Source organism: Bombus bifarius, unplaced genomic scaffold, assembly GCF_011952205.1.
Source record: "Bombus bifarius isolate JDL3187 unplaced genomic scaffold, Bbif_JDL3187 scf7180000009790, whole genome shotgun sequence".
NCBI classification, from domain to species: Eukaryota; Metazoa; Arthropoda; class Insecta; order Hymenoptera; family Apidae; genus Bombus; species Bombus bifarius.
Genome location: NW_022885336.1, coordinates 717,414 through 737,202, shown reverse-complemented (window position 1 = coordinate 737,202; position 19,789 = coordinate 717,414). Strand labels below are relative to the sequence as shown.

At 38.4% G+C, this 19,789-nt stretch overlaps 1 protein-coding gene, 1 long non-coding RNA gene and 1 pseudogene across 3 annotated transcripts; 1 reads left to right on the top strand and 2 right to left on the bottom strand.

Moving 5' to 3' along the window:
• Positions 1-10,613, bottom strand: part of LOC117215757 — a 115,904-nt pseudogene extending 105,291 nt beyond the window's left edge.
• Positions 10,614-10,717: 104 nt separating this feature from the next.
• Positions 10,718-14,207, top strand: LOC117215759. Of its 2 annotated transcripts, none has more exons than XR_004489203.1 (2): positions 10,718-10,855; positions 12,191-14,207. It is a non-coding gene; the product is annotated as an uncharacterized LOC117215759 (long non-coding RNA). The 2 variants fall into 2 exon arrangements; XR_004489202.1 differs by having other exon boundaries at positions 10,722-10,855; positions 12,187-14,207.
• A 3,780-nt stretch (positions 14,208-17,987) lies between these two features.
• On the bottom strand, positions 17,988-19,719 carry LOC117215772 (putative GTP-binding protein 6). The gene is made up of 2 exons (XM_033462242.1): positions 18,566-19,719; positions 17,988-18,488 (listed from the first exon to the last, which is right to left on the bottom strand). Exons 1-2 carry the CDS (start codon positions 19,577-19,579, stop codon positions 18,048-18,050), a joined length of 1,455 nt encoding a protein of 484 aa, XP_033318133.1. The 5' UTR covers positions 19,580-19,719; the 3' UTR covers positions 17,988-18,047.
• Between the last annotated feature and the right edge of the window lie 70 nt (positions 19,720-19,789).

Genomic DNA, 19,789 nt, shown 5'->3' with positions numbered 1-19,789 from the left:
AATTTAAGTATATCGTTAAAATCTATTTTCTTTCGCTGTAAGCTCCAAAAATGATACTGCGCGTGCTGTACGGGGAAGATCGAATACTAAAGAATTTTCCTCTTCTTATAAAATTGATGCTTCTCAAAAATAATTGAAGAAGGTAATTGTACAGCGTAATTTACAAAAATCGGACTTTTTATATGTTGCAACATAATTAAATCTTCGACTGAGATGTTCTATTCTAAAAAAGATAAACTTAGAGATTAATAAAAAAAAAAAAATTAGCAGATGATTTCTAAAAACTTTAAAACACAAAATCGCTGAAATACGATAACTAGCCTGTGTGTCCGCTAATGCAAACGGATTAGCGTGTTACCTAATGGCGTGCGACTCGTTTCTCAACCTTTTCGGTACGGTATGCTTCGAGACACGCCTTTCTTGTCTCTCGTGCCGGCGTTTGCATGAAATTCCGTCACATGTTAAACGATTCACCTCTTGCATTATAGAGCCACGGTAAGCAAAGCAAAAGAGCTCGTGATTCGCAGATTTTATGCGCATTACACTACCACGCTGTGCTTGAAAATTGAATATGTTTCTCTTCTTCATTCACAACGAGCTAACTTCCACGACGTCGTTCAAACTAAGAAAGCAAAATTCTAATTTTAAAACCAGATATCTCGGAGTACACTTACACGGGAAACTTTAATAGGAAAACGTAGGTCCGCATAAAAAAAACAGAGCTATTAAACGAAAGACATAGAAAACTTTGGTGGCTAATTGACAAAAAATCGTAGCTTACAATCTTAGAACAAACTTCTCATATATAAAACTACTCTGAAATCGATGTAGACGTACCTCTGCCAATTACGAGGTACAGCCTCAAACTCCAACGTAAAGTCAGTAAAGAGATGACAAAACAAAAAGTCGAGAGCCATTTTGAAAGTAGACCGGTACTTGCAGAACGAAAAAACAAAGGAACCGATATATCCACGGTGAAAGAAGAAATCATCAGACACAGCAGGGTTATATCAATAACGGCTGAAGAATCACCTCAACAACCTGGCCAGAAAATCGCTGAACATCACAGAAGAATGCGGATAGCTTTCTAGCTCCTCTTATTTTTGCATAGTCTGAATAAACGAAAGACATAGAAAACTTTAGTGGCTGATTGATTGGAAGAACTTTTACCGTACAAATTTAACGGCATAAGCTAAATACGATATCATAGTGATACACTATTGGATCTACTCCCATTCGTGTCAATTTAATTCATCACGGTCTGTGCTGAGTATCGTTGTACGATAGATCACAAAAAATAAAAAGAACAAAAAAGATTTCAAGAAACTATTCGAAAAGTCAGGAGAGAGCCTGGAGGAATATTTCGCACGTAATCGAACGGAGCGGACTTTGGTCGTTTCACGAGCATAAATCATGCCGGAGTATCAAGACCTTTAACGTGTGCAGAAACAACGAATATCGAGCTATTGCATATTCAAGGAGCGGGCGTTGAGTGAAATCTGGCCGAACCAGCCACGATTACGTATATCCGATGCACGATCAAGACGTGCCATTGTTTCGTCATTACGTAGCCACGGAACAGCCTAGATAAGCTTCAACCTCCGTCATAGTTGACGATTCTGCGGCTGGTCAAGCCGGAATGTATCCCAACCATGCCCGCCACTCTATCCTCCACGCATCGAACCACCATTTCTGACGTTTCAACGTTCTACGTTCTACATTCGCTGGATTTTTCTTCTCGGAGCACGCGGTGACAAACAAAAGTGCTAGCACGCGCCAGCTTATTTTACAAATTTCTATATGGATTTGTAATGCTATTTTTGTTTTGTCATCTCTGTACTGACTATACGTTGGAGTTTGAGGCTCTACCTCGTAATTGGCAGATGTACATCTACATGGGTTTCAGAGTAGTTTTATGTATAAGAAGTTTGTTCTAAGATTGTTAGTTACGATTTTTTATCAATCAGCCACCAAAGTTTTTTTTATGTCTTTCGTCTATTCAGACTATGCAAAAATATAAGAGGAGCTAGAAGAAGCTACCTACGGAGGAACGATCAATTTTAACGTAAACGTGTAGATTAAGCTAAAAATGAGGAAACGGATGAAGGATGAACTCTCCGCTATTATGTTAGGCTTTAGATAAATTAGGACAAAATTTGAAACACTTGTAATGAGAACAAAGATTCTTTCCGACGAAATTCAAGAGTGAGATTTTTCTTGGATCGTCGATGATCGAGTTTAACATCCATAGATCTGTTAGGTTGTCGAAAAGTGTCTTCCTTTTATAGACACGTCTTTTACAACGACGCATCTTCATACAAACATGAAACCTAATCTGCAATATTTGTCTTGATAGAAGAAAATGCATCATACGTAATTCGATAAAATAATATAAAACGAAAAATGTTGTGCACCCATTATTTCCTTATGAAACGAAAGAAACTTTTCCGACGACCTAATACTTTCTCTGAAAATACGAGATACGTTTTAAGGTGAGATATATGTATAGTAGTGCATATAGTAATATATATACTGTATAATATATATTACTATATATGTAATACCATAAAGATATTATCCATACAAATATTAGAGTTTCCTCAGAAAATTAATAACACTATTAATATTTCAAGTTGGCCAACATCATTGCACAAAATCGACAATCTTGTATTGACAAGACACATTGATCCTTTTAGTTAAGAACTTTTAGTCAAAATATGGACAATAGATAGATTGAGAGTACTCTTGAGCTACGTAAAAATTCAGTATACGTATGCATAGACTTAAATAGTAAACTAAATTATTGCGAATCGCTTATGAGCCACCAATACCACTGCGAAATTAAATGTCGCCACTGATAACCTACGGAATAAATAAATAAATAGTAAAACGATAATAACGATACAGTATAGAGAGAAAATTATGGCTCCACTACTTTCCATATCAATACGAATGCCACAGTGGTCGAAAAATAACGAAAGAAAGCTGAAACTTCGCATTAAGATCGTCTCATACGCCTCGCGTGTGTGAACGAAAATAAAGCAGGCGAAACAGCAGTCAATGGAACGTGGAATAGTTGCCAGTACAATGATGTTTTGGAAAGATCGTGTAAAACGAAGGCAGCTGGAAAAAGAGAAGGACCGAGGTAGCCGAAAAGGACACAGACGAAACAGAACGGAGACGTATAGTTGAAAGATGAATTCCGATGCAAAAAAGAAGAGAAAAAAAAAGATTCGAGGAAGAGGAATCGAGGGACTGACAGGGGGATCTGGGGTTGGTCCACCGGCGAAGAAAGAAAAAAAAACCGGTAGAAACAGGAGTACCGAACAGTCGAACAGGTTGAGGTCAGGTCGCGAGGTATACCTTAGGTCCAGCCTCCTTTGGAATTCGCCGAACACGCAGAGGATATTAAAACCAGTCGAGTAATTTCCTCTGGAACTCGTCCGCTGTCTAATTAAACTTTTCCATTTCGATCAATAAAGAACAGAAAGGCAAAAAAATGTGGCTGGCATATTGATATCGATATACAGTTCCTGGACGTTGAATTCGGAATATACGAAGGCTAGGAGAAGAACACGGTAATGACAATTTTCATCTTTTGTGAGAGAGCAATTCTAAAATTCAGTACGTTCTTGTATGGAGGAAAAAGTATGGTGTTGGAATTGAACAGATATAGTTCCATTTTCTTCGTAATTCCAGACGAAATTGCTTGGCATAATACTAAAATACTTCGTAGAAATCTAAATCGTTTGTCCTAAATGCTTTTTAGGTGGTTTTATAATGATAAAATTCGATATTTTATTGTAGAATGCATATCACTGTGACAGCAAGTCGCTGTTTTATCCATTTAAATAATTGCTACATGAATAAATTATTATGTATTACCTATGTATATACTTGAATCTATATATTTTAAATGGAACGAATAACGACAGAGATAGCTGAAAGAAAGCGATAAAACTCCAGGTTTCTCCTATCTCTTCTAATATAAAATGTCCTATTAGCATCGAAACTTGGGACCACCTAACTCGACGATACATAGGATATTGTAAGACCAATCTGTAAGAGGCGTTCCTTGCACGGTTATCGGTAGAAATGAAAAGCCTTTCTCACGTTGATAACACGAATCGCCTGAGAAGAGAGAAAGAATCCCCAGGAAACGACGAACGCTCGTCTCATTATCGACGAAACTCGGATATACATATACATTAAAGCGAACTTCAAAGTCGTGACGAGAAGAAAGATACGCTGACAGAGGCGGAATTAAACGCGAGATTCGTAGAAAGCGATAGAAAGAGAAGGAAAAACCAGGGGGAGGAGTGGATTAGTTTTGTAATAAGGAGGAAATGATGTTCGTTGAAATGCGAAAAGGACGGGCACACGTTGTTGCGGGGTAAAAAACGAACGACGTGAACGAGAAGGAAGAGGTGGGTATAGCGAGATGGATGCATTCGAAAGGACTGGCCCGGAGAGAAAGGGACCGCCAGGAGAAGAGGATCGTAGAGGTGAGGCCCCCTTCTGGCCGAGATAACTGAGGACACTCCGAGAAGGCTCCGTGGGACTGGCGGAGCTGCGAGTTTCTTCCTTCTCTTCTCTCTCACGGATACGAAACCGAGAATCTAGGACTCGTCGTGTATACGCGGTATGTATATATGTATATTATATATGTATGTACGTATAACTGGCTATAGAGGAGAGGCACGTCGTGCACGAGGCATACTCTTCTCGATTCTTCCTCGTGCCCCACGTTTTCTATAAGGGCGCCGTGCCCAGTTGCATCACCGTGGTACAAGCTAGGCGGTACAGGTCGTTTCATCTGTACTTTAAACGAGACGCCTTGTTCTCCCTAACGATTTGTGTACTTTCATCGGTCCACGTTATGTTTATGTTCTACACGCTCTCTGTAATAGCTCATTGTTCGTACGTGCAATGATACCGAGGATGGATATCGCCCAAACGTGGGAAGAAGAGAATGATGGTAAATCTCTTCGTAGAAATGTACTGGGTTAACGTTTAGAAGATATAGGATTTAGAAAATATCTTCTTTCTGGGTGTATTCTATTCGATGATACGATAGGATGGAATTTAGTAGATGGCATTGGTCTATCGAATTTAAACTTCCGGGAACGTTGCATAGTGGCTCGTGAAAATATTTGAACATTTATGTTTCTGGAATTTTATTAACACCGTAATGGGATGTATAGTGAAACTGCAACTTATGTATTTAGCGCGTCAGGTAAACAGCGATCGAATGAATTGAGGACTTTCAAATGAATTCAAATTAATCGGAACGAGGTTTTAATGAAGACGAGTATAGAGATACGAAAGGATATTTCAAATCAAGTGGATAAATAACATGCGATAAAGAGGTTTCAAGTTGCTTGAATCGAAATCACTTGAAATCAGGTAACATGAGTAATCTGAACGAGTTGCAGTACGAATGCATGTCGAGCATGAGAGAGAATGATGTTTACAAATATTTGAAGAATTCCGTTTTTCCGATAGTTATTACGTAAGGCCACGTTGTTCGGAGAGGATCTTCTCGTACAAAAAACAAAACTATGAGAATGGTAACAGACCCCCGCGAAACTCCAGAGAAACAATTTACGAGTGGAACCCTCTGAACAAATACATCGAGTAATCCGACGAGCCCTCCTGTTATTTCAGGTACCCTCTGACCCCAAATGACCCTGTCCATATTTTTTTTTCTCCGATCGATCCGATTAACACGGACGGTATTTGAAAAGGATTTTCGCGAATAACGTTTAACACGCGAGAACCAACAAATCCTTTCTTCTTGCTCGATCAAAGTATCGTAACGTGCATTTTTATATTAATTCGATACGAACGATCCGATTAATTAAAGGAATAAAATCAATAAAAAGATTCGATTCGTTCTCCAAATATTGCTTACACTCTATCAAAATTTCTTCTCTTTTCAATTACAAAGTAAACTAAAAAGAAACGATTAAGAAGCAGGCTAAATTCCTAAAAATATTTCTTCCCTCGTTTTTATTTAAATTTCTTCCCTCTTTAATGCCAAAGTAAAATACTCGTAGAAAGAAACGACGCGACGGTCAGGCGATTAAGAAGCCAAGCCTCATCCACGGCGAAACGTGGCCTGCTTTCGTTAACGACGCGCGCAACACCGTTCCTTTTCGATGCAACTGCGAAAAGAAAGAAAGTAAAAAAGGACGAGGATGCCTACGCGCGCGCCGACCTCGTTCCTCCGCTATCCTTCCTCATATTCTCCAGTGAAATTGCCCAGGGTTGCCGACGGAAGGCCCAACTATAGACTTTTTGAGGTTAACCGCATCGCCAGTACAGCTTTTAATGGTCAAAGCCACGAAAGCTGCTCGTATTTTAAGCCCGCTCATCGTGATCCCAAGCGAAATTCTTTCATCGTCGATTAACTTCAAAACGGAATACCGGGTAACCGCTAACGAACCCGTATAATTATGAATTTCTTTTGGATTCTGCACGAAAAAAGGAAAAGGAAGAAAGAAAAAAATATGCCACCACCGACCAGCGTTTCCTGAAACGATTGTAACAAAACCATCCGCCACCCCCCAAGGGGTTAATGGTGTGGTCCAACGACCCAGGTTACGTTTCGACGAAACGACATCCGTCACTGCGTCTGTACCTGTTTTATTTTTTTTTTTTTTTTTTTTTACCTATGTCTGTCTCTATTCGCGAGAAACACGGCCGGAAAAACGGTCCTATTCGAGTATTGATCAGAAGTCGACTGGTACTCGAGCGTTGTATCAACGGTAATTGAATTTCAGCGTTGCACGCTGTCAATCAATTATATTTGAAAGGGAAAAAAATCGGAGGCAGAGTGGGAGGGAATGTAAAATAAAAAAGAGAGAGACTGCAGGCAATCGCTAAATATGTATATAATCTGACGAACGTGGTCGCGCAAATAGCGCGTACTATTTGACGTCAATCATTTTGAAAGTAATTGCACCGTTAACAAAAATGAATTCGCCTGGCTGCCATATTCGTTTCACCAGTGAATTTTGTTTCCTCCTATTGAAAAAAAAAGAAGAAAGAAAAGAACGCAGGGAAAAGGAGACTATAATGGGAGGAGGCGGTAAAAAGCGATTGGATTTTTATTCAATCGGCTCTAAAGAGCTTCCGCGTAAAAAACGTCTGCCCGTTCGACAGAATAATCGAATCAAATCAACGTTAAACGTATGTATCACGTATAAATAGAGCGGGCCTCGTACCTATAAAACAAGCCAGAAACTTCCGATTCTTATAGCGTGTCGCGGTTAACGCGAGAAGGAACGAAGTATAGCAGCTCACAAAAGTATCTGATCGTCTATAGAAACTTTTTATCGATATACTATGTGTGTTACATAGAAAGCACTTTGAAATTTCACTACAATTAGAACGAGACGACACTATCATGATTGATATTAGTGAAATTTAAAACGAATTTGTACGCGTAAATGAAAGTTAGAAAATCTTACAACGAATGAGCTTATGGAATTATTTGTTTCCTGGGAATGAAGTATTAATCTTACATAAGTGCACTTATGTAATAAAGTCAAGAAATTAATGAAAAGCGGAGTTTGGCTTTTTGAGAAGCTCGTATAATAAACGTACATAAGCGCACTACACGCGTAAAGATTTTCCGCGATAAGTATTCAAATAGCTTCTCCAGCCACTGTATGTAAGAAATGGAAAATTTTAGAATGGTTTTATTGCTGTGAGACGCAGCTTATTTCCGAGAAGCGGGAATTGCTCGGAATCAGGTAACCGAAATCAAGTAACTAGCTTCGTGGGCGCGAGCTAATTCAAGATTCCCCCAAAGACGCGCCGAACGCATTAAATTAACCGCGTAATTCTCGCAAAGCATACGAACGTTGAAAATGATCACCTTAAGTAATGATACGTGTTCAGACGCTATAAAATCGTTGTACTCGTGTTAAACCATGTATGACTAAGCGTAACGTAGAATTCCCTGTAACGAAGATACGTTACTACGCGCAGGATATTAGGTGCTCGTAATTACAAGAAAATATTAGGAGAGTGCAAAGGTCTGCCGGTTCTTGCATTATCTATTAATAACATTGTTTTTTCAACCCGGTGGATATTTAGTCTTACATCGTTCTTACTTCGTTACATTCTACGTTTAATGGAAAGATACTTTACGGGAATATTACCACTAAGCCAAACAAAAGGAAATCGACGAAGACGCAGTGATTTATTTATTTCGTTTTCGTCGACGAATGAAATGAACAATATGTAAACACAGAAAATAGACGATGATACTAAAAAGAATTTTATTTTGATTACATAAAAATGGCAAGTACCTAGTATTTTTATTATTCGGAATTATAAAATTCATAATATTTAATGGACAAAACAAATATTTCTCTCTATTTCTCTTCTCTATTTCTTTGCTTATACTCATAAAAACTTAACGCAAATATTCATAGTGCAGTTACTATCCATCTACAATTCTGTTATTATCGATTCCAACATTGAAACAGAAAAGAAAGCCAAAGACTAGAACAAACAAAGGATCAAGAGGATAAAGACGCGTTTTCGACGAGTTCAGAAACGATCCAGGGTGTAATTAGCAAGGTCAACAACCTTCCAACTCCTTGTTCGCGACTTGGAGACAGAGAGATCGAGGGTAAGTCACGGATACGTGCAACGTGGTATGCAACACGATGAAATTGGAGCCAGTGGTGTTTCGGTGGCGAATCAATGTCGTATTTTTCTCTTTTCCGGGCAGGAACAAAATCCGCCAGCCGGAGGACCGTCGACCAGAACACGACGCGGAGTGCGGATGAACGAAAACAAAGAGAACAGGGGAGGTATAGACAAAACACTTAAAGAAGAACTATTCTCTGCTCGAGCCTGTTTGTTTCTTACTCCACGCGGACAAGAGAGCAGGCCAGGAAGTGAACGCGGCCTGTTACTAAGCGTACAATGAATCCCGACGCGACATTGTACGTTATCATAATGTTCGGCCGACCTCACAGGACAAAAACCCTCTCCTCCCGCCCCCTACCAATCCCAGAATTCATTTCTTTCGCGGACTCTCAATGCCACGTTTCGTTTCGTTTCGTTTCGTTTTGCAAATATAAATGATTTGCATTCGAGGAATGAGAGATAAAGGCTGGTGAAACGCAGAGAAAAAGGATATAACGACGAAGGTCGTGGTATACAGTATACAGTATCGTTCAAAAGTATCTGAACACTTGTATATTTCTGACAATATGTATTTTAATTAGGAAAATAAATATCGCATAAATGGAGTTGCGATGATCTTATTATTTATAACCATCGTAGGTATATACGTTAAATTGATTTTTGGAAGTTTATATGCAATAATAAAAAAAGAACTGGCGTTCTTAATCGTCAAACTTTATATATTTTATATTCAGATTCTTTGATTTCTGAATTATAAATCATACGACTATACTTTCGAAGTTGTATTCTCTTTCGAATTAAAAATTTACTTATTTTTAATAATAACGTCTGTTCCGGCTATACTATCTACTGTTTCCTTTACCTGTCTTATGTTACTTTATTGAAAGACACAGAAATTGAGATGTAGCAGTTGTATCAGTAATATTACCTAAATAATTGTGTCGACGCAACATGTGCGCATATATATATGAGATAAAATACGTACATAGCAATCGTTCTTTAATAGCTAACTTGAATTTATATTCTATTGATTTAGAAAAAAAATGGTGGAAAGTGCTACTTCTACTAAATTATTAATGTTTAAATAACAAATTTTAAAAATAAATAATTTGTACAAATCGATAGAAGTGTCCGGATATGTAGTTATGAACGATAGTGTACGCAGAATTTGCGCGAAGGAAAAAGAATTCATGGAATGTGACTCACCTAAACGGCAACGTTGTAACGCCAACGAGAAATTGACTTAACGACGATGAAGTCACAGTTTCGGACGACAGACAGGGGGTAGGGGGGGCAAAATCAGTCTCACACGCCCCCCCAATGTCACTCTGGACCCCCCGTCCTCGATGCTACTCCTTTGCAACGTGCTCCGTTTAGAGCACACACTCTCTCTTGCCACGCACTACCCGACCACTCACAGTCGTCACCAATTTTCTATCCTCTTCCTTTCTAATCCTTTATCCTCTCCGTGATCTTCTTCTCTTTTATTCGCTCTCCTATTCTCCTTCTTCTCTCTCTCGTTCTTTTTCTTCCACACCCTTCTTCCTTTCTTTTGCAAAGGCTTTACCACTTCCTCCTTCGCTGTTCTCCCGACGGTTTAATCGATAGACACTCGCGGGAGTCTGTTAATCGGTTACACCGAGAGCGAGCACTGGTCATCAGGGGTCGAAGAAACGCGCGACAAAGAACGATAACATCGTTCGTGTTCCTCCCGCTATTGAAATACGTTTCCCCCACTCTCGATCGTAGATCACCGGTTGTCACTCTATTTTTTTTCTTTATCCACCACCGAACGCGACGAACGTAAATATATGTACGCGAACTCTCGAACGACGTCGTGTATTCCTCTTTCCACACGTTCTATCAGTCCTATCTATCCCTATCTACGTATCTAACTATCTATCCATCTAGCTATCTTGTTCCCTCTCTCTTACGTACACGGTACTTTCAGACGCGCAGAATCATCGTGCGCGCCTGTTCGATTCCTCCTATATACTTCCGATATGAGTTTTCCACGGGTTTAGAGTTTACGTACGCGGCCAGCAAAGTGATTCGGACGTTGTCTGTTGTGACACCACCATCGATTTCTTCCTCTTTCGGCCGGTACGAAGTGGAAAACTGGTCCGTGTCGATGGGAGAGGTGTCTGTCTGCTCGGTTCCAGCAACCAAGACGTGGCCTATCGTTGTACGTACCTAAAAACCATTTGCGATCGATCAGAGGCTTCCATGCGATATGACGGACGATCGACGAGTCATAAACCGAATCGAAGGAAGCGAGTGCGAGAGAGAAAGATCGCCTAATGTGCCACGAAAACTATGTACCGGGGAGCCAGTATGGCGCCGTCCTTCCTTTATCTCTTTCTCTAACCCCTTTCACTCTTTCACGCACACACGCATACATTCGTCCCTTCTCTTTCATCGCTTTCCATCTCACTTTTCTGCTACATTCGTAAGTGCCCGTCCGTCCCTCTCTCTATACCCCGATCTTCTTCATTCGCCTCTTTTCACTATACACGTATATTCCTTCCCTGTCTCTCTTGTGTTCGTTATGTTCACATGTATGCGCCTCGCCGGTCTCACTCTCACCACCACCTTCTTCCTCACTATTTCGTGTTAACCACGCGCATACACGTTCGACACTTGACTGTCACCGGCGCGCACGGGATCGTTGAATTAGTCGAGGACTAGATTATGTTAAGATTATGACACGATTCCAAATTCCACTGACTATAAAATAATCATCAAGTCACCGACGAAAAACAACGAATACACTATTAGAGCAAGGTAATTTCACTGATTCATGCGACATGACATCTCCTCTTTTTATGTATAACCTCAAACGACGAAATAAGAGAAACTATATATATCCAAACTAGATGAAACACCAAGAAAGTGACACAAGTCGACTGAAGCGTTGGGGCCAGAGACAGAGGCGGACAAACAGCAAATGTACAATATATATATATATGTATGTATATATATATATATATATATATATATTTATGTATATATGTAGCTCGCACGACACAAGATACACTGGACACATTCTGATCGACGCGCGCTTACCACTTTTCTCTTCCCCCGTTTCTATCATGTATCGCGTAGCGGTCCCTTCGATAGCCAAAACATGAGACACACTCGAGAGGAAGTCACCGAAAGAGCCACAGCCCACAAACAGCACCACCGTTCATCGTGTCAGGGCGCTCCGTTTCGTCGCCACTACCGGCGTGCATACCCGGTGGTTCTTCACCGCCTCGGCGCTAAAATGGCGATCGAAGTGACAGCTCTCGCCTCCTCCTCGCCGGGTTCGGTCGAGCAGCCGCTCTTTCCACGCATACTACCACGCATCGACTATATTCTACTTATCTTTCTCTCTCTTCTTCGATTCCCACTCGCTAATCTCTTTACATTTACTCTCTTTCTAACCTTTCTTTTTATCAGGCACACGCACACTCACCTACACACTCTTACAGCACGCGGCACAACAGAATAAGGCTCTCTTTCAATGTTATCAAGGTAGAATGGAAATCAGCCACGAATCGAGCCGGTTTTTCGATGCGTACCACGCGGAACCGACGACCACACATAAACGCACCAGACACACCGTGTGGAGATGCTTCTCGATGGCGGCCTCGAATTCTCAGTCCCGGACGACGCCTACACCACCACCACGTACCACCTTAATAGCTGTGCTTTCCCGGACTCACGGGACTCGACTGGGCTCCGCCAGGCCACGATATCCCCGCCGCACTTGCGCCAACCGGCTATTGCTCCTACCCTTCGCGAAGATATACTAACCGTTCCTCGTTCTTACGCCCACCCCCAGCGCAGTTCTATTACCCGTGCAGACTAACTGAACCCCTGCGGAGCTCCCACGCCCGCGAAACAGCCAATGCTGGAGCCTCTCCGCAGGACCGTCTAACCTCGACCAAGGGCGCCAACCTACCGAATACGTTTTCTGTTTCTTAACCAACATTATGATACACCGGTATAGAAGCAATATTTTGTGGTTATTAATTATTGTTAGAAGTATCGGTGGTAGTAGAATTAAAATTCATTGTTAAATAATAAAAACTGATCGCCGATAAAGGGTTTTTAACAATACAAATAAATATAAAGTAAGTTTTGTTGAATAAAATGAAATTAAAGTAGATAAATATGTATAGATTTTCTACCTAAAGGCTTTGCGTAGGATTATTGTAGGTTAAGAAATAAGAAGAATTTATTACGTAGGGAATACGTTTGTAAAACGAGGGTCCCAATTCCTCAATATACGGGTCTAGCACTCGCCCCGTTGAATCGTGTTGTGACTGGGTAAACGAACGAAATACTCTAATGGTCTACGTTCGTCTGTTTCCATTTGTTTCTTCGAACCCATGAAACAAACGACAATCGCGTGATAATATTTTAATCATTGTTTCATCCCGATTTTATAGTATCACGTCAAACAAAGAGAGTTACATATGTATAACATTACACAACTTTAATGACAAGTATAGAGGGAGGAAATAGAAGAGGAATGAGTGTATATGTAAATACGCATCCCTTCACCCGGACCCTTATGAAGAAACGCGCAATAGAGAGAAATATGAGAAGGGTAAAAACGAAAAGTATCCATTTTTCGTGATTTTCTATTTAACACATTTTCACAATCATAACACAAATCACAATGATTGTGATGTTCAAAATTTCTCTATATAATAGCGTTAAAATTTGGTGTACTTAAAAATTGTTTATTTAACCTAATCATACCTACATAAAAATATGATTACTTCGAAATATGCCATTCTCGATAAATTCTTGTGCACGATTCCGTAACAAGATATAAGCAATTTTTTTATACTTATATATTATTAGTATCTTAAGAAAATACATCGTGTTATTACTTTCATGTAAAATCTATCTATAGTTAAAGAGATTTTTATTCATTCCATTTCTTTATAAATATATCTTATGTTATTTCGTCAAAATATTCAGATATAGGAGTGGAAAGCGAGCAGCGTTGATCGTTTGACGAAAAAATTTGCCGATTCTTACGCGGGGTTGACCGTTCAAATTTTTCTCCGTCTCTTTGAAGTTACCGGCTCCGCTGTTCGGCTTAGCTGATATCCATTCCGCGAACATCGGTCACGGCACGTAAAGGGGCCCACTTGAGCGTTGATTTCTCATTGCGGGACATTGTTCGACGACTTTAACGATGCAATTAATCCTGGAAGCTTGATCGCTAGAATACTCTGTCGACAGACGAAATGTATGCCTCGTCGAACCGGTGTCGTGCCAGCAGCTTAATTAATCATCATACGATAGAACTTAACGACTTAATCTTAAGGTAAGGTTACGAACTATTTAACACACGAGTGTCGTGTCGTCTGTGTCGTGGCATCGAACAGTTGTTAAATATGAGACGACGGGTGTTAAGTTAATATTAACATATTATCAATCCCGCGAATCTATGTACTATGTACATACTGGCTACCGGGCATCTTTTGTTTAAGACGTATAGTAACATTCTTATTTATATATCATATAGAAAAAAACATATTTATATTATTATATAGACAGAAATACATATTTACTTCTAAGATCGAATAAAAAGATGAAACGAAACATGTTACTCGTCATGTCTCCCGTTATTCCAAAATTTGAATATCTATAATAATATACACACGTACAATAAACTTAATTATTCTGTGCAAGGTTCAACATTGAATTTCAAAACGATGAAACTTAGACGACTCATACAACTCTACCTTACTACATATCTATTTAAAAATGTAGCAGATAAAGTCGTGGGAGTGGCGATAAACGACAGACACCATTTTTGTTATTTATGCGTATAGCCAAGTTTAATTCGATTTCTCGACCACTGACGGTCGGAGATCAAAGTTCTGTACGGCCGATTTCGGGCCGTTCAATCGGCGTCGCAAAATATCAAGCCGTGGGAGCCGTAATTGAATCTGTAACAGCAACCGAATCAGCGCGATGTCCAATCATTGCATTATACGAGTCACTCGCCGATCGACATTCGTTAGTCAATCGTTCGTATAATTGTTGGGTTACAGTTGCCCGGTTAAGCTACAGCTTTGTAGTTGAGGTACCAGATAAACGAGCAACGCTAACAGCACGAGGCGGAGTGACACGTTGAGTGAAAGAAATACGATCATTGGCTCGTTAGATAGCGCGGAACAAGACAGAATTGTCCGACAAAATGTATAAAAGGCCTTCCATTTCACTTTATAAATAAACGTGCCTGGAACAATATGCTGAGAAAGACATTGTTATATATAGCATGCGAATAAAATTGGTGTCAGTTACAAAATCGGAATTGTCCGTGATATATCATCGACACTTTCGCCTGTCACTTTTCCTGTTTAATCTATTCAGAATCAACATTGCGCTGCGTAACATTTCATTTGTAATTTCTCCAGAGTCAATTTATATTATGGAATTCTGTTCTTAACGCTGCAATTGTGAAAGGAAATTCTAACGATTTACTTGGCTCAGTCACTGTTTCAAATGTTCCAATATAATCGTAATATTTAACTTCTATAAAATATTATAAATAGTAAAATAAAAAGGTTACCGTTTGCCTTTTACAGTTTGAAACAGGATAATCAAATAAGCTGTAACTTGTAAAATTTATTTGTAAAATTTCTATAAAATATTAAGTTATTTTATCACCAGACTTGTTACTGTTACGCAAAGTTACTAATATCTAATTAATTCCAATAGTTTACTACTTGTCGCTTATACAATTCCTCTAACATCAGTTGAACTATGCTATACAACTGAGAGATCCAGTATAAAGAGAAACATCGTAGCAATGAATATCCTACGGCAAATTTACAATGCATCGATTTAGGAACGAAAATGAGCTCCTCGAGACCATGGATTCACATATGTCACGTATTCGTTTGAAACAACAGCATAAAATTCTCACTAACCCCATTCTGTTGCACGATCCAGTTAAGATGTGACGGTCTATGCGAATAAGATATGAATACCAAAGAAGAATGTAAGAAACGAAGAGTGCAAAACAACGACAGGTAATGATACATGTAACGCGTAGACACGCAAAGATTACGGAGATTAGAGTCGTCCCACAGGTTGGGAGCGGCGAGAATGTAAAGTTGTTGCTTTGTTACCTCGGTAAACAGTAGGAAAGCGGTGGAAATTAGTCGTTCGGCTAAAGCCAGTGGCAGGAGTGGCACCGCGATAATTAGGTTTCACTTGGTTCGCTTTAATAATCCAGACAACATGTAAAGTGCATTGCTGGGATCCTTGCATCCGTGAAAGCATAGCTACTCTGTATGAAAGTGTTTGGTGTGCGTGACCAACGTTAACGTTACCGCGGCCTGGCCACGGTAGGTGACAAATTTTGCAAGGACAGCCGGAATTATTAATGCCTTTTCCGCGGAGAGGTTGAGACGAGGCGCGAAATTAGCAAGCCCGAAAGCGGTACACGGTGCGCTACAAGCGAATTCCAATCGAGATAATGAAAATTAACGACGTTAAAGCGACGTCACGCTCGTAATTAATTATCGCGGCCCGTTTGCCCGGTTGTCGATCGGCCTCTCTTGGCACACCGGACCCTTTCCGCAAGGGAAGGGCCATAATCGCGATATCAATCCTTCATTAATTCCCTCGGCGAAGAACGAACGACTTGCATCGAAACTCTTCCACACGACGCCACGATTAATTCCTTAAGACGCTCTCTATATCTATATATGCATGAAACACCGGCTCTATGAATTATACATCACGTCGCCGGCACCCTCGCCGCGAACTTTCTTGCGGCGGATGATCGTTCTTGCACTCGCCAACAAAGATAAGACAAATAAACCCGCCTCTTAATAAACGCCACTTCCAAAACTGTTACCCACCGATAGTTTCATCGAAAAAAGAATACTTGAAGCACGCACGAATATTTGACGTTGATTACTCGATAAAATTTTAAGCATTTATTTTTTGATTGACGTATACTGATGTACGTAAGTATTTTGACTTCTGGTACAATTCGATAAAAAGAGAAAGAGTGGTCTATTTGTTACGTAATAGACTCTCGTTTAACCGGCCCTTATGCGATTAAAATGTATACTAATTGTCATTTATCAGTTGTAAAAAAAATACAAATACATGTATAAATGGTTAAAATTCCACATGTATGTATGATACAAAAAAATGCATTTATTTAGTTGGATAAGAAAGCATGATTAAAGAATGTGTCAATGAATTTTCTGTTGGTCAATTGTTCTCATCAAAAATTAAAAAACTATCAAAAGTAAATTAAAAAGTTTCATTTGAGAAATATATTTTATATTACGTAAAGTAGTTTGAAAATATTCAAATACTTACACATTATAATAGTGTAAGTAATTGCATCCCGTTTAGCTACCGTCTTTGTTAGCTATCAAGAGTCGTACATCAAACTGCAGTTAGCTAGAGTGAGCTGTACGAGTACGTATAACGAACCTCCTTATCTCGTTTACTCTTCGCCGGATTTTCGTATCTCTTTTTTTCTACGAGCCATCCTCCACGCTTGAATTCTACTCTTCGATAACACGAAATTGCATCCTCTGCAACCCACGCGTCGCGTCTGAGGCCAATTTATATTAGAATGCGATGCACGATTTTAATGTGTGAACATTTGCATATGAAACCCTTGGAAACATTTCATTCAAGAATCCTATTTTTAAACATTTATTTTGAATCTGTAAAATTAGAATTTCTATTCATCTCCATTCCAAAATATTTCTATGTTCTGTATAATACTAGACAATTCAGTATACAAATAATAATTTTAATTTTCTACCTGTTTTGAAGTCGTAAAAATAAAATAGATATCTAAGCTTGTTTTTACGTCTAGATTTGACAGTCGTAAAGATATACGAGTGCACACAATAAAGCTTTAATTCAGTTAACGAGCGCAACGAATGCTTTGGTTGAAATTTCGAGTTATGTATCATACATCTGGTATTCAGAAGCACCAACTGTAGAGAAACACGTGCGAAACACGTGTGCGGAATGGCTATCATAAAAGGGAAAATCGACTTGAAAAAGATGACTTAATCTGGAGAGCTTTGAGGTTGGTAAGTTTCATTTAATTTTTCTAGGGAAAACGAAATATTAGTTTGAATTGTTGGATTATAGTTTCATGCAATAGAAAATAAGACCCTAACCAAATTAGAAAAACTATTATGAGGATAAATATTATCAAAATTTTTATTTGTGCTCCATAATGTATTTTCTACTATTAAATGAAGATGGTGAACAGAATGGAACAAACTGATAAAATAAAACGAATTATATAAGCATTAGTCAATATAAATCAATTATATTACAACAAACACATGGTAGAGAAATAGATTTAAACAAATTTATTTAGATCGAGTGAGATTGAAAACTCGTTTAAATTTATAAAATATAGGTAATGTCATGAATACATCCATTATTAAGTATTGTGGATTATTAGGATCAGGCTCAGCGCTTAGAACTGTCGCTTCTTTGTACAACCACGATGCTTCCGTACTTCCATTTCCTACTCTAAAACGCCTCTTTATTAAATTAGGTGTACTTGTAATTTCTTTTTCTATTTTCGATCGTAATAAATCGATGCCTGTCAATTTAGTAGCAGAAATGGCAAACGTATTCTCTGGTATAACCTTTTCTATGACATCTTTTTCTACTACATCACATTTATTAGCAACGTTAATTATTACTTTATTTTCATCTACCATAGTCTCTATTGTTTTTTGAACATGTTGAATTTGAGCTCTAACATCAGGATGACTCACATCAAATACATGAATTAATATATCCTATAGAAGATTAAATACAGTTACTTTAAGCTAGTAGATAGATTTCAATATAATCAAAAAAATAAGATTTTACATACTGCACTTATAGCATCTTCTAAAGTTACTATAAATGGCTCTATTAAAATTTCTGGTACATCTTGAATAAAGCCAATGGTATCGATATATAATACTTTTAACATATTTGGAAGTAATCCTCCATGTACTGTTGTATCTAAAGTAGCAAATAATTTGTCCTCAGGTTGCAACGAAGCATCATTTGTCAATGCTTTTATCAAAGATGTCTTGCCAGCGTTTGTGTAGCCAATAATAGCAATGCTTGGAAAACCATAATTAACTCTGTGCTGTTTTATCCTTTGTCTATGTTCTTTTAACCTTTGTAGTGCATTTTTTAACTTTTTTTCCCTAGTTTGTAGCATATTCTTCATTTTTTCTGTATAGTTTATTCGTCCAATACGATAATTGGTTAAATCCATCATTTTCTGCTTTATGTATGGAAGTTCAGCCAAAGCTACCTGCAATTTTGCCTCTGGCGTCTTTGCATGTTCTCGGAAAATATGAATGACTATAGAATAACGATCATAAATTGGTAACTGAAGAGCCTTTTGCAACTCAGCAATTTGTACAAATTTCAATAAATTTGTACTAATAAATATACATGTAACATGTGGACATTTTGTAATATCTTCTTTCAACGTTTCAAGAGCTCCTACACCAACTAACTTATTTTTGTTCAAAGTAAGTAGTGGAACTAGCTTCTCACCAACAACGCTCCAATTAGTTAAAGTATTAATGAGTGCTTTTGCCTCGGCTAATTGCAACTGAGGTGTAGTATTTCTTTTCTTATTAATACCCCATTTTATATATGGTTGTATCACAAATACTCTATTTCCACCAACAGCTGTTCCCAAGCAGTCTTGGGATACCTGTGCATAGGTGTTCTTTTCTTCTTCGTTCTCCTCATATTTAAATGTTGTATAAGACGCATGTTTACACTGATGAATAACATTTAGTATATTAAATTTTCTTTTTATATTTATTATATATTGTGATTTATTTAAAACCATAACAAGCTTTTTTGAACACTGCATCATTTAATAATTATGTAATATTTGCTCCTTAAATATACACTTAAAAATAAATATTCCAAAAAGCAGTTATACACATACTTTCATAACCTCAAATTTAGCATGTATGTCGATAAAATATTCAACTTAGATTTTTTAATTAATTTCAATTTTAAAGAAAAATAACATTACATTTAAATAAGGACTGTTGTTCCTCTATGTTCAATAAGTAGGAGA

Coding starts and splice junctions, on each gene's coding strand:
- LOC117215772 (XM_033462242.1), bottom strand. CDS start 19,579: ATGATGCAGTGTTCAAAAAAGCTTGTTATGGTTTTAAATAAATCACAA. Junction 18,489..18,565: donor TAGAAGATGCTATAAGTGCA/GTATGTAAAATC, acceptor AATCTTCTATAG/GATATATTAATTCATGTATT.